Source organism: Odocoileus virginianus, chromosome 26 (genome assembly GCF_023699985.2).
Source record: "Odocoileus virginianus isolate 20LAN1187 ecotype Illinois chromosome 26, Ovbor_1.2, whole genome shotgun sequence".
In the NCBI taxonomy this organism is placed as follows: domain Eukaryota; kingdom Metazoa; phylum Chordata; class Mammalia; order Artiodactyla; family Cervidae; genus Odocoileus; species Odocoileus virginianus.
In genome coordinates this window covers 20,842,831-20,858,479 of record NC_069699.1, presented here as the reverse complement: position 1 = coordinate 20,858,479, position 15,649 = coordinate 20,842,831, and the positions used below count along the sequence as shown (strand labels likewise).

At 40.6% G+C, this 15,649-nt stretch overlaps 1 protein-coding gene across 13 annotated transcripts in view; it reads left to right on the top strand.

Moving 5' to 3' along the window:
• Positions 1 to 10,164, top strand: part of CNTN4 (contactin 4) — a 971,999-nt gene extending 961,835 nt beyond the window's left edge. For all 13 annotated transcript variants that reach the window (XM_070455652.1, XM_070455651.1, XM_070455646.1 and 10 more), the window contains 2 exons: positions 5,204 to 5,372; positions 8,312 to 10,164. In XM_070455652.1, the coding sequence (XP_070311753.1) occupies positions 5,204 to 5,372; positions 8,312 to 8,412 (270 nt within the window). In that variant the 3' untranslated portion in view covers positions 8,413 to 10,164. The remainder of the gene's footprint in view (positions 1 to 5,203; positions 5,373 to 8,311) is intronic.
• Positions 10,165 to 15,649: the final 5,485 nt, after the last annotated feature.

The window sequence follows — 15,649 nt, the reverse complement described above, 5'->3', positions numbered from 1 at the left end:
CCCCATCCCCCCCCCCCAATAAGTTTTTTCATGTTGATTCACTGTGTCTTGTAGATCTAAATTACATCTATGAAATATCTAGTGGCACCTCCAGGGTGGGAATTTCATGCCTTAGGAAGCATCACTAATGGGTGGGTATGAAGTTTGAAATGCTGCATGTGCTGACTGAAGGAGTAATAAGGTGGGAAGGCGCCTTTCTGACTTCTGCTTGACTTCCCATTCGATTCAGTTCCTTCCCTTCTCTTTAGAGCTGGGACTGGAGGAACCAGACTCCCCATGCATCCTCATTTAGATCCCAAGGGATCTCAGCATACCTGGTTACAGATATTGAAATGCTACACACACAGTGTCAACGTTCAGGATATATAGTTCTGTAAAAACTTTACATACATATCTGTGTGTGTTTTTGTTTTTCTATCTAAATTGTCTAGATCTGTGGGTTTTCTGCTTGGGTAAACAGTCCACAGAAGAACTCAACTTTAGGAAGTTTAAGGCCCCAAATACTGTTTCAGCACAAATTGTCAAGCTACTTTATGACACTTGAACTAAAAAGAGAGTGTGTCTGGTTTCCGTATCACAAAGTAAACTGTCTACAGAGCCAGGCAGGTTATGTAAATGGATTAAGGTGGCTTAATTCTTTCAACAAAATATCATCAATAAACGTGCCAAGTACGGGTCCAATTCTTTCTAACTTTATAATAACCCATGAAGCAGGTGCAGTTATTAGCCTCAGTTTTATAGATAAATAACTCATGGCACAGAGTTTAGTAACTTGCCTTCTTCATATAGCTAGTATTCTTTTTACTAATTTGTTGAGACATGATTGACATATAATATTGTTTAAATTTAAGATATACACATGTTGATTTGATACATTTATATATTGCAATATGATCACCACCATAGCATATGCTAAGGCCTCCATCCCATCACTTAATTACCATTTCTTGTTTGTGGTGAGAACATTGAGATCTACTCTCTTAGCACCACCCAAGTACATGATATAGTGTTATTAACACAGCTAGTATATTGACCTGAACTCGGAATACAGGCAGTATGGATCCAGAGTCCTGCCTTTTAGCCCCTCAGTTATTTCCCTGCCAGAAGTAAACAAATAGATCAATAAAGTACTACCAAGAGAAATAACTCAGAGTGGAGGGAGTAGACAGTGGATAGATAGGAGAGGTGTTAAAGCCCAGGGAAAGCCTTTATCAAGGGGTGACATTTCAGTTGGGTCATAAAAAAAGGAGGGAGTGAGATAAGCAGCCCTCTGAGAGTGTTCCAAGAATAGTGACCAGGATGTGCAGATGTCCTGAGGTAGATGCATAGCATCATGACATAATAGGGCGTGTTGGAGACCATGGTACCTATAGACTTTGTGATGGTCCAGAAAAGGCAGTAAGTTCTAAGGTCCAACCAGTTGTTTCCAGACAGGAATGTAGACCAATGCGGCTATCTCTTCCAGTTTTTAATAGAACCCCAAATTTTATTATGTATAGTTTCTTGGTGTGTAGTTTTAAAACTATGTGTAGTTTTAAGTGGTGACGTCTAACTTTAAAAAAAAGTAAACCCACCGAGGCCCAAATAGTTAAAATGTGCAAGCCAAATGTAACCTATGGGCCATGAGCCTTCTACTCTCTAACCCCCTTTGTTTTGCGTTCATGGAAATAGAGACCACAGAATGAAAGCAGTTTGTCCACAGTGGTGGCCAAGCTGGTCTTAGTTAAGAATATAGGCTGTGAACCCACCCTGCCAGAGTTTGAATGCTGTGTCCCCCACTTACTGGCTGTAAGATCCTGGGCACATTGCTGAACATCTCCAGGCCTCAGACTCCTCATCTTTAAAATCAGAATAGGGGCTTCTGTGATGATCCAGGAGTTAAGACTCCACACTTCCAGTGCAGGGGGAGCAGGTACAATACCTGGTCAGGTAACTAAGATCCCACATGCAGCGTGGCCAAAAAAGAAAATCAGAATAATAATAGTGCCTATCTCAAGGTATATGATGTTAAAACTCATGATCAGCATTCAATAATATTTGATCTTATTTTCATTGTTCCCACGAACTTACTCTTTCTCCTTGTCTTCCACAGTGGATTATAGGAAATGTAAGCACTGCCTTTAAGTCAATCAGCAGAACTAAAGCTGAAATGAGCCTCACTGTGGTGTAAAGGCTTTACAGGCCTTTATTAGCTCCCACTGCAGCTCCCAGGGCTTCTCCGGTGGCCCAGTGGTAGAGGATCTGCCTGCAATGCATAAGCCACAGGAGACACAGGTTTGATCCCTGAGTTGGGAAGATCCCCTGGAGGAGGGCAGCCGACTCCAGTATTCTTGCCTGGAGAATCCCCATGGACAGAGGAGCCTGGTGGGCTGCCATCCATGGGGCTGCAAAGGGTTGGACACGACTGAAGCAACTGAGCACGCATGCACACAGCTCAGCCCCCACTGTTACATGGCTAGTAAACAGTGCTGAGAAAAGGGCTGTTTTTTCCTCTAAGTGTTCCTTTTGGATTTATATTTGAAACTAGTTGAATCCTCTGTGCTCTGGCAAGGACCAGAGGTAAATCAAAGAAGCAATTTATTCCTCAAAGCCAGATGTGCCCTTGCATCCCATCAGCCAGCCCATGTTCCTGAAGGGCTGTGATGAGATGCTCTGACAGTCCCGCATGCGCTTCGGGATTTATTTGAACCTGATCATTAGTGAGTGGATGCTGAGTTTGATACAACTGAAACTCCTGAGAAGGAAGGGGGACGCTTATGAATCTTTCCACCCTAAGGAAATTGTGTTTTCCACCTTGCATTAGAGAGACATAAATAAAGGTGATGAAATGTCAGGAAACAAATGGGATCTAAACCATTTTAAGGGAATTTGATGCATTTCTCTTGGGTTTGGTTTTCTTGCAATAGTAGAGTGACCCTACGTCTCTGACCCCAGCAAATCAGAATTCACAGTGGGTCTTAGGGGGCTTCCCAGGTGGCTCAGATGTAAAAAATCCACCTGTCAAGCAGGAAACCTGGGCTTGATCCCTGGTCTGATCCCTTGGTTGGGAAGATCCCATGGAAAAGGAAATGGCAGCCCACTTCAGTGTTCTTGCTTGGTAAACCCATGGACAGAGGAGCCTGGCGGGCTCCAGTGCACAGGTTTGCAAGAAGTACTAACCAGTGGCAGCAGTGGGTCTGAGGGAGAGATGAGCTAGTCTTACTGTTCTCTAAGTGTGGCCCCTGGACCAGAGGCAACAGTTTTACCTGAGTACTTGTCAGAAGTGCAGATTTTTCAAGTCCCAACTAAGACCTATGAAATCAGAAACTCAGGTGGGGCCCAGTGATAGATGCTTTAAGAGGCCCTCCAGTCAACTCTGATACAAGCTTAGGTTTGAGAACCCTGATGTCATTCATGATTCCCTGAATGAACATCTGAAGATCTTTTTAAAAACGTACCATGGCCTGGACCCTTCTTCTCTGGAGTCTGACATGGGAGGTCTGGGGAGTGGCTGGAGTGGGATTCCTCAGCCTCCTCACTGATGCCACTTCAAGTTGGATGATTCTCTGTTGTGGGGACTGCCCTCTGTATTATAGGGGGACCCAGGCACTCACAACACTAGCAGCAGCCATTATAACAACCAAAAATGTCTGCGGACATTCGCCAAATGCCCTCCCGGGGCACAAAATTGCTCCTCCACTCCCTCCACCCCAGCTGAGAAACGGTGGCCTATTAGCAGGGTTCCCCCACCTCATTTTCTAACGCCTGACCATCTGAAGTGGAGCTGATGTAATAAAAATAGAAATAAAGTGCACAGTAAATATAATACACTTGAATCATCCTGAAACTACCCCCCACCTCCACCCCTAATTTGTGGGAAAACTGTCTTCCATGAAACTGGTCCTGGCACCAAAAAGATTGGAGATCACTGGACTAGAGCATTGCTATTTTTCCAGGTTCCCTAAGAGCTTCTACATACAACCAGGACCTGGAACCATTCATGTCACCCAGCCCTATTTTTTTTTAATATCAAGAGAAGTGATGAGTTATAGTGGTTGAAGACCATGGGCTTAGAAACCCTCATCTAGTCACTCACCGGCTCTGCAATATCCCTGGGCCTCAGTGTCCTCATCTGTGGGCACAAATAATAGTGCCTGTCTTGTCAGATGCTGTCACCCTAAGCATAGCTGTGCCCATAGAGTGTCTGGCTCAGAGAAAAGAGAAAACACTTGTGGGACAGTTCTCATCACAGTTGTTATATCCAGAAAGTCAGGTACACCTCTCTGGACCTTTATCTTTAGTTCCTAATAGGGATTGTTGATGACCAGGGCAGGCAATGCCAGGTGGTGAGGGTATTTTCGAGGAAGCTAGTTAGCCATCTCATCCTGTGAACTACCAGCCTAGACTCTGGCCCAGCAGAAGCCAAAGTGCTAAACAAAGATGTGTGAGTGACACTGTAGGAGCTACAGACACTTTGAGAGTGACAGTAATGATCCTATAACACCCTCCCTTTTCTATGTAGCTTTAAAAGGGTTCCCAGTGGGAGGGGGAGAAAAAGGGGTTTCTGCCCTTGCCTTTCAGAGATGCTCTTTCTGTGCTGAAATGTCCTCTTTCCAAAGGATTAATAATGATAGTTTATCATGCCTGATTTTTGCTTCTAACCTTTGCCAAGTTATCTTTGCGTCTCTTGTTTCCTTTAATACTTCATAGATACCATGTCCTACATGCTTTCTTTGAGTCCTTTATTTTATTGAATCCTGTGCAATCTTGAAGACTTCCCAGGAAAGTTGGTATTATTGTCCCCATTTTACAGATGAGGGCATTGAGGCTCAGAGTGGGAAAGTAAGTGGACCAAGGTCACACAGCAGCCAAATCTGTTCTGATGCCAAAGACCCTCATATGTCGCTGAGCTCTGTATAGCCGGTTTTTCAAGTGTTTTAACTGAGCCTCCAGAGGTTATGTGAGGTCACAGAGCACGTTGTTAGGCTCATGCTAGCCATGCTTCCATGCCACACAAGCCTGTCAATTCTTTCCTTATGAAATAAATGGTGGCTGCAGACATGCCCCTTGCTATAAATGAGCCTTCCAAATGCATGTGGGCAGCCTGACAACTTCAGCATCCCCACATTTCACTGGTGCCCAGAGGTGGAAACAAATGTCTGCTGCATCCCGGGGGGGCCTTTATGAGGACAGCAGGTGACACCTGTTCTTCCCATGTTGGCAGGTCCTGTACAGATGGAGCCGACAGAGCAGCACATCTGTCATTGAAACAAACAAAACGTCGGTGGAGCTTTCTTTGCCTTTTGATGAAGATTATATAATAGAAATTAAGCCATTCAGTGATGGAGGAGATGGCAGCAGCAGTGAACAAATTCGAATTCCAAAGATATCAAGTAAGAACGTCGCTCTCTCTTTTTTTTTTCCCCTCCCTTCTCCTTGTCTGCCTTATTGCCTAAGCCTCCCAGTGAGCCAGGGCTCAGATGAAATTAAAGATGATAAAAAAAAAAAAGACATGATAAAAATGGATAATACCATCCTCCTTCCTTAGACAACTGATATTTGCTAATCACAGGTAGTTTTGTGCAAAAAACAGTCTGACCTGTCTTGGCTGATGTAATAAGGATTTAATCATTTGACAATCAATAATGAGGTTAAAGCAGCCACAGATCAGTCACCCAGGATCTTCTATGTGACCCAGGTGGTTTAAAGCTCTAGTAACCCCCACATTATAGGTTAGAAAGTTAAAAGTGTGACTTAGGAAGAACAAGCGAAAAAGAGTTCTTTAAATTGCTCTAGAAGCCTGTCTCTAGTGATACAATATAATTTAATGTCTTTGGCTGAAAATATTTTGAGCTTGAAACTGTTTATTTTGAACTTGTGTATGTAGCGTGTACATAAGCACACATGTCTACATATAGTCAAGAATATATTTGTTTTCAAAGACTGTTGAAGTTTATGTTTTTTTTCAGACAAATACAATCTATTTTTCAGTTGTGTTTGCAACTATCTCAACAGCATATTATTTTTTGCTGTATGATTTTATTTGAAAATTTTTTTTAAAAAAGGCGAAATAGGAAAATCCACAGAGGCAGATTGGTGACTGAAAGTGACTGGCCACTGGTGTTCATTGTGGCTTAATGGGTACAAGGTTTCCATTTCAGATGGTGAAAAAGTTCTAGAACTAGATGTGGTCCTGGCTGCACAACATTGGAGTGAACTTAAGGCCACTGAGTTGTACACTTTAAAATAGTTAAAATGGTAACCTTTACATTTTGTGTATCTTACCACAATAATAAAATAAATAAGATTGCCATTAGGTATCTAAGTGTAGATTTTCACTGGCTTTTGGATTTACTAGTCAAGAGGTAAGGGGTTCAGTGAAGGCTGGAAATGGGAACTTTCAAGTCATTGATGGAGACTGGATATTTTAAATCAAGGACAATCCTTGCTACAGAGTCCTGAGCATCAGTCCCTTTGTTCAGTGTCCATTTTATTATTTGTCAGATGAGGAAAGACTCTGGTATCCTTGCTGTATCAAGTTACAATGAAGTATCCACTCAACTAGTTTTAACTGCATCTATCAAATTTGGATGCCTCAAAGCAGAAAAGAAAATGTGTTCACTGGTCACTTCACCCTTCTTCTGAATAAGCACTTATTACTGTTAGTGAATAGATTCTGGTGGGAAATGCAGGCTGCTCCAAGAACATGCTCCAGATTCAGGAGAAATTTGTCATCTTCCAGATGAGGTTTATATTTACTATACCTCTTTTGCATGCAAATACTAACACATTTTTTTCTTTGCAAACACTGGGGAGAATTGGTTTCCACATCTCAGAAGAGGCTCTAACTTCTGTTGAAAGGAACCAGATCTATGGTGAGATGTGGAAGTAATCTCCGGGCCACAAAAAACACAAGATTGGAGTTTGTTTTGGGGTTAATTTATCTCTCTTTCTTAAAATCTGACTTCATACTTGCTTATCATTTCAAGAAGTTTTTTTTAAGATTGATAATTCTTGATTTAATTCATTACAAAAACATATTTGAAGTAATTTTATTGTTATAATGATTAGATGATAAGGCAGTAGCTGTGAATAAAACATGGTCTCTTTCTCAAGAGGTTTTCCATTTTGGTGGTTAGAGATCTTACAATCTTGATAAAACTCAAATGACTGTTGATAATTTCTTACTGTGAAAACAATATAAGACTTATAAGGAAAAGTTTTAAAAACATTGAGCTTATTTTGTTGGGAAAAAATTGGTATATTTAGATATATATATGTTGGAATCCCAATTCAGGTCTTTACTAAGGGGGTAATCTTAGACTTATCTTCTTTCTCTGAGCCCCAGTTTCCTTATCTGTTAAATTGTGTAATAACCATACCAGAGGTTCTCAGAGTTTTTGCAGAAATTGTCATATGGCTCTGTGCCCAGCACAAAGCTTGAATTCGAAAGAGAACATCAATGTTTATTTTGCTGCATCATTGATATCCTAGTATTTATCTGTAGTGTTTGCAGTCATTTTGAAGTTTCTTCTCATGTTAGATGTGGACACCCTTCCTTAACAAATACTTAAATAGAGGTCCAAAGATGTACACCCCTGCTCCCAAGTTCATAGCTAGGGTGTCATAGAACAGAGACTAAAAAAGTCAAGAAGAATTGGTCTTGATACAAGTGAACTTACTTACAAAACAGAAAGAGACTCACAGAGAACAAATTTATGGTTGCCTGTATACACTGCTGTATTTAAAATGGATAACCAGCAAGGTCCACTGTGTAGCATAGAGATCAATGTTACGTGGCAGCCTGGATGGGAGGGGAGTGTGGGGAGGATGGATACATCTGTATGTATGGCTGAGTCCCTTCATTGTTCACCTGAAACTATCACAGTATTGTTGATTGGCTTGTGCTTAGTCGCTTCAGTTGTTTCCGACTCTTTGTGAGTCCATGGACTGTAGCCCGCTAGGCTCCTCTATCCATGGGATTCTCCAGGCAAGAACACTGGAGTGGGTTGCTATGCCCTCCTCCAGGGGATCTTCCTGACCCATGGATCGAACCCATGTCTCTTACACCTCCTACATTGGCAGGCGACTTCTTTACCACTAGTGCCACCTGGGAAGCCCATAATAGGCTATACCCCAATATAAAAAAAAAAAAAGTTTAAAATTGGCTATACCTCAAAAAGAAAAAGGTTAAAAAAAAAAAAAAGAGAGAGAGAGAGAGATGGTCATTTCCAATAGACTTCAGACAGTTCTTCCATTTCCAAGAGCCCTGGGCCCTGCCTCCCTTGTTGCCAGGGCAAGTGGATGCTGAGTGAATGTCTTCTCTCTGCAGATGCCTATGCAAGAGGAGCCGGGCCATCCACTTCAAATGCATGCACGCTGTCGGCCATCAGCACCATCATGATCTCCCTCACAGCAAGGTCCAGTTTATGACAACAGTTCTCCGGAGGACTTTCTCTTTATAATATAAGCAACATTTAGCTAGTTGTTTTGAAGACACCCAGTACTAAGTAATATTGTTGTTCAAGTACATCTTATTACTGGAAAAAAAAATGTTTTTTGCTTCTTTAGGAATGGCATTCTACAGTACTTCCTCAAAGCAAATCTAGCTTTGTCTGAAGTTTCTTTGGAAACTCTGCAATGCACTGAAGACATCTGTAATATGATGTTACCAAAGCAGTTTACATATGTCCTTATATGCATATTTTTTATTATATATTTAGTGTTTTATAGGATTTTTTAAAGTTAACATGAGATGTAGATATTAATTTTTTCCTCTGCTGTAAAATGCTATGGGCAACACAATCATATGATTATTATTTGAAAATATTTCCTTTACAGACAGAGTTGGAAACTCACCTTGGTCAATACATTGCAGATTCCTTGTACAGTTCTACAAGGGTCTAGAGGCAGCACAGCTGAAGGATAAGTCTGTAACTCAAGGCTGCCGTGTAGGAATGACCCATGGGATGACTGACCCACTCAATCAAGTCATTTAGCCATTGTACAATATGTTTTCCAGCCCTGTTGTGAATTTTGTTGTTCCACACAACTTGAGATGATTTCAGGAATGGCCGCAATCTCAAAACCTAAACTAACTGCCCGAGAGGCACCTTGTGCCGTACTCCCACCCCTGAATTTAGCATCGTACGGTAAGCCTTTCTTTTCCCTCGACTAAGTTAGCCTTGTCTTTGTAGTAGCATTATCTTAGCCATGACACTGGAAGTTACATATCCTGTAGTAACATAGACCAAAAGTTACTATAGTCAACCACGTCTTTCAAAGGATAAAGAATAATTTTACTATCTTTAAATGTATCTGTTTTGAATGTACATTTAACAAAGAAAAGAGTAATTCTCTGTGGATGGATTCATAACTTCTTTACAAAATCTCTTATAGATAATATGTGTATCTCTTTAATGATAGAGCCCTTCTTTTAAATCAGAATTATGTAAGGAGTCTGGCAGATTTCTCCTATTTCAGCAAATAGTTGCCACAAATAATTTTTTTCATGACTCTGTAAGAGATCTTTAGTAAAACTGTATGGTATCTCGATGAGTCTCCTGTTTTGCAGTAGGTAGCCTTGTTGCTTTATAAGCTTTATCTTCTACGTCTTAAAATCATGCATTGGAAAATGACAATATCAACAAAACCGTATTCTTATGAAAAGAACTATTTGTTATAACGGGGGAGGTTTTGTAAGTTGACACTAGTGGAACAGTGCAAATAAAATGCAATGAAATTTTCTATAAAAATTTTCACTTGTAAACACGCTGCACCTTTTCTTCTTTCTCAGAGAGCTCAAATTTGCTTGTAATTTGTCATTTTTGCTTACAAAGAGTATAAGTTAACTTTTCAACCTTCTAGCTATATTTATCCAATAAAGTCATAATCAGGATTCCACTTGTGTAAAAACTAGGGTGGTAACTGGGAAAAAATATATTGTCAGTATTTCAAGCTGTGTTCCTTTCTTAGTTTGATATGGTTACTTCTATGTTGAAATAAGACAAAATTTAAAATCACACACACACAAAAAAAAATCAACAAAATAATAAAATGAATGAAAAAAAAATAACACCCCAGGTAGTTCCCAACCCCAGTGTTAATGATATTTACCAGTGATCTAGCATATGTAATCTTTTTTTAAAGGTATTGTTAATAAATATTCTGTCATTTGTAAAGATACTTGTCTTTTGGGAGCATTTTTCCTGCCTGCCTGTCAGGGAATCTGTTCACTCACCTTTGTGCTAGTTATAATTTAAGATCCTAGAGGGACTCAAAAGTCTCTGGCTATGATCCCTACCTAGAAGACCCAGAGAAAACATCATTGCAGGTCCTCTTTGGAAGTAGAGAGGGTCAGAAGTCCACAAATAAATCTCCTGAAGATCAAACGTGAGTAGATCCTCTGGATTAACTCAGTCTTTTCTACACTTAATCTAAGGACATCCGTTGTTTCCCCCAATCCCATTGCTAAAAGGATAAAATCTAAACCGGAGGCCCTTGTTAATCTAATAACAACTTAAGTCCATACCCAGCCACATAGAGCCCTCACTGGCCTCTGAACACCACTTGCTTTTGGTCTCACCTCTGTGCCTTTTGGGCATCTGGCTGCCCCTTCTTGAAATACCCCCACTCTTCTTTAATCCCCGATCTTGACTGTTCTAGGGTAGCTCCAGCCCCGGCTTGTCTGTGAAGCCTTCCAACCCTCGCTGACCTCCTTCCTCTGAATAAGCTGCAAGCCCTGTCAATAGCCCTCACTTAGTAATTTAATCAGGTACTACTTTTGGAAGTCTCTTGCACTGTTATCTTGCATTTCAACTCAACTCCTGTATTGTTACTTAGTTTTCCTTGTATGTATGCCTTGTCTTCCCAACTAGATTGGAAGCTCCTTGAGGGCAGGAATTTGGTCTTATCTTCCATGTACTCTCCATAGTGCCTAGCACAGTGCCTTGCAATAAATAATCATTGATTAATTCATTGAAGGGGTCTTTGAAGTAGCATTTTGCATCAGTTGCCCGCCTGTGTGCCCCAGCAAACCTATCAGAAGAGACTGTCACTGTTTTGCAAGATGGCAGAAAGTGTCAGAAGACCTGGCTTCTGATTTGAAACCTTGGAAAAAGTCCTTGAATCTCTCAGCTTAATCATTTGGTAAATAAGGCCCTGGATTAGCTGAGTCTGACCAAGCTCAAGGTATTTTTCTAAAAGTGCCCCCTAGGCAACTTCACCCAAACATGTCTCATTTGTTGGTTTTCATGGTTGTTGCAGGTTAGGCTCACTGCTTGCAAGTAACAGAAAAAACTCTGGCTTACCTGAGCAAACATAAAGGAATGACCCAGGTCAGATCACGTGAGCCATCGAGACACTGAATGCCCAAGCCTTGGTGAGACTAAGGAGCAGGCCACCCTGGGGGTGAACCTGCAGGAACTTTGCAGTCTTTTGGGGGAGCTGTTTTGGGGTGAATTAGCTCTGTTTCTGATTTCAAAGCCACTCTGTTCAATATCCAAATTCCTAGAAGAGTCTGATCGATTTATATTACCCACCAGAGCACCTCAATCATGTACTCATAGGGGAGAGAGAGTTTGTTAAAGGAGAATTGAGATGATGTTTCTAGAAGATGGGAAAATAAATGCTGGGAATGTCTAAACAGCACACTATCTATGCTTAGCCATCCATGCGAGATTCCTCAGGCCCTAGTCCCAATTAATATGTGTAGGGAAATGCATTACTGCTTGGGGTTGTTGCCCAATAACTATGAAGGAGAAGCACTAGAAAAAGGAATATTTGCTTTGGTTATTTCATCTTTTCCAGCACTTATTCTGATGCTCATTTTGTGTATGGGTGTTTCACCTGTGATTTAACTGTACAAAAGAAGATTCTATTTTGCCAGATAGTTGGATTCTCTCAGCATTCCAGAGTTTTTATAAAGCTCACAAAACCGGAGTATGAAACAGCAACTTTCCATGGGGGCAGAAGACGTGGATGATAAGTTTCATCCTCAGGTGAGCTTGCATCTCTTCCAACCTGTGAGGTGGGAGCTGCCTTAAGCTTTTATCTTAAGGTAGAATGACTGAGTTATTCCTCCCATCAAATGTTTGGTTATTTACATCTGGGAAGCAACAGTCAATCCTGATGAATCTTTTCCCAGTCTCTCCCACCACCCATATCCTACAGCAAATATGCTCCAAAAATGTTGAATTCTAAAAAGTCCATAAATAGTAATAATTAGCTTTTAAAATGTCATATAATTTTTAAAGCAATGTAATGTAATCAACCACCAGGTGATTTTTGCAAACTATATTGGATTATCAATGATGCTGTTCACCTCCATTAACATAGATAATCAAGAATTGGATGTATTTCCTCTTTTAATTTTCATTTTATATCAGAGTATAGTTGATTAACAATGTGTTAGCTACAGGTGTATAGCAAAGTGATTCAATTATATCTATCCAATTATCTGTTCTTTTTCAAATTTTTTGTCCATGTAGGTTATTACAGAATATTGAGCTGAGTTCCCTGTGCTAAACAGTAGGTCCTTGTTAGTTATCTATTTTAAATATAGCAGTATATGCATGTCAATCCCAAACTCAGTCTATCCCTCCCCCCACCCCCACACTTTCCCCTGGTAACCATAAGTTGGTTCTCTAAGTCTGTGTTTCTGTTTTGTAAATAAGTTCATTTGTATCATTTTTCTAGATTCAGCATATAAGCAATATCGTAAGATATATGACTTTCTCTGACTTACTTCCCTTAGTATCATAATCTCCAGGTACATCCATGTTGCTGCAAATAGACTTATATCATTCTTTTTAATGGATTATTAATATTCCATTGTGTATATATGTACCACACCTTCTTTATCCAGTCCTCTGTTAATGGACATTTAAGTTGTCTCCATGTCTTGGCTATTGTAAACAGTGCTGTGATGAACATTGGGGTGTATGTATCCTTTCCAACAATGGTTTTCTCCAGATGTATGCCCAGGAGTGGGATTGCTGGATCATATGATAGCTCTATTTAGTTTTTTTAAGGAAACTCCCTGCTGTTCTCCATAGTAGTTATACCAGTTTACATTCCCATCAACAGTGTAGGAGGGTTCCTTTTTCTCCACATTCGCTCCAGCATTTATTGTTTGTAGACTTTTTGATGGTGGTCATTTTGACTGATGTGAGGTAGTATCTCATTGTAGTTTTAAGAGTTGGCCATATTTTCCTTTATGACAATTAGAAGAATTCTCTGGCCAACCATAATGATTTTGGGGAAAAGCCTTTTAAAAGTCAATCTCTGGATCTACATGTACAATCTAAAGTGTTCTATGACAAAATGACAGACACTGCAGCCTTACCTAGGCAGCCTAGTACAGTGTCTAAGAGTATGAATTCTGGAGTCTGATCACAGGGATGCATTCAGATAATTGCCACTTATTTGACAGGATAACATTTGTAAAGTTCTAGAATCACAGCTCTCCAAACACTAGCAAATTGTTCTGTAAATAAGTAAGTCATTGTTCTTTTTCCCAAGTCACTTGAGATAACGAACAAAGAATGTGGGTGCATTCCATAACCAAAATGAGTGTTGAACTCACCTGAGATATACATTATCACTTTTTTCTTAAATATATTCAACTCTTAGTATAAATTTTAATATTTAATAATTTTAATAATACAATTAATAAAATAAAACTGTGTAATTATGTTAATAAAATAAGTCAGGCAGTAGGGTTCTCAGTCAGATGCCAAATTCTCCATAAGTCCTCCCTCAATTTCCCTCTCTGGCACTGACCTCTCATTTCTCTGATTCCAGCACATCATGAGTATTCACACATATGTATCAGTTCATTACATGGTATTTTTCTTGAACCATTTTCAGCTTTTAGTTTTATTGTCCGCAGATCACGCACACAAAAGTGACTTCAGAAAGTCCCAAGCATACTATTGATCAAAATAGGGACACATGAGACTGCATGCAACACTTATAGGTTTGTGTTCTAAGTATCTTTTTTAAATTAATTTTTATTGGAGTCTAGTTGCTTTTCAGCGTTATGTTAGTTAGTACTGTATAGCAAAGTGAATCATTCGTCTGTATACATATAGTCCCACTTTTGGGGAACTTCCTCCCATTTAGGTAATTACAGAGCATTGAGTGGAGTTCCCCGTGCTATGCAGTACGTACTGTGTGGTACGTAAATCATCAGAGCATATCTCAGGCTTAAAGTTTGGCTGTGATTCTTGGCTGCTGTCCAAAAGCGCCAGGCCTTTATTCCCACCCACCCACCCACCCCCATCTCTGACCCTGATGAAGCTGGAGGGTGGAGAACCTAGGCAGCATTTGGAGTGACTTCGCCAGGCTCTGCCCTCCTGATCACCATCTGTAGTCAGGCTGCTCATTCCAAAAGGATCTCCCTTTCACCTCATGCCGAATGGGCCATGCACATTAAATGTTCCAATTCCACAACCCAAGTGTAAACTATGACACTCAACAGAGCTCACAATTTAGACAAAATCAGCTCCTATCCTTTTATTCCCCAATCACTGGAAATTGGACTTTTGCTATATATTCTTACCAATTGTTAGGAATCACACAAACCATTCCAGGAAATGTATGTATCTTAGGATTTTAACTAACAAAGTGTAATGACTTGAATTTGAATTTTTAAAAGTAATTTTCAAAGTGCTCATCAGACTAAGAAGCAGGATATGCAGGTTTATCCCTTTGCGCTTATGTAATGGAGGGAAAAAGGTGATATGATAAGTCCATGGTAACACAGACAATTCAAAAGTTGGGACAAGAATTTAGTACTCTCAGGACTTCTCTGGCGGTCCAGTGTGGTTAAGATTTTGTGCTGTCAGTGCAGGGGGCACTGGTTCAATTCCCGGTCAGAGAACTAAGAGCCCACATGCCATGCGGGATGGGCAAAAAGTAATAATAAAAAAACAAAAGAATTTAGAACTCTTAATTTAGTGCATTTCAAAACCTTGAAATAAGGGTTTACTCAGAGGAAAGACAAGAGAGGGTAAGAAGCTGGTCTGTTAAGTTCAACCAAAAGGCAGTCAGGACACTGAGTTGGTGAGAAGACAGTGGCGAGGTGGGAGGGGAGATGCCTGAGGTTGAGGTTGAGAGGTGGAGGGGTTCTTTACTCCGACCAGGCCCAGGACAGCCGTTCAGAGGAGCCTGTGCCCACTATGTATCAGGCCCTGTGCTAGGCACAGAGGAGTGGCAGGGAGTCAGGAAGACAGACCCCACAAGGGCCACAGGATGAAGGAGACAGAGACACTCTGAGGCTGGTGTTTGGAGTCAGACTGGGTGGGGAAGCCAGGGGACCAGTCACGATGTTTTGTCACAGTACCACAGAGAAATGCATTGGTAATTATAATAGCTGACAACAATAATGCTTTAAGCACGTGCCAGTCTCTGTAGTTACCATGTAATATTCCTATTTGGTACAGGAGGGACCAAGGTTCATTGGTTTGTTCCAGGTCATGCAGCTGACTGGGGAGGCCAGGAATTCAGATGCTGGTCACTTATGACTCCAAGCCTTATTCTGAACCATTAGATATTTATACCAATAGGTTGACAGGTAGATAGCCAGATAGCTAGATAGATACAGATACTGCTTCCCAACAAGAAGGGTAGTGAGCTTCCTAGGAAGTTGTACACAGGTTGTTGAAAG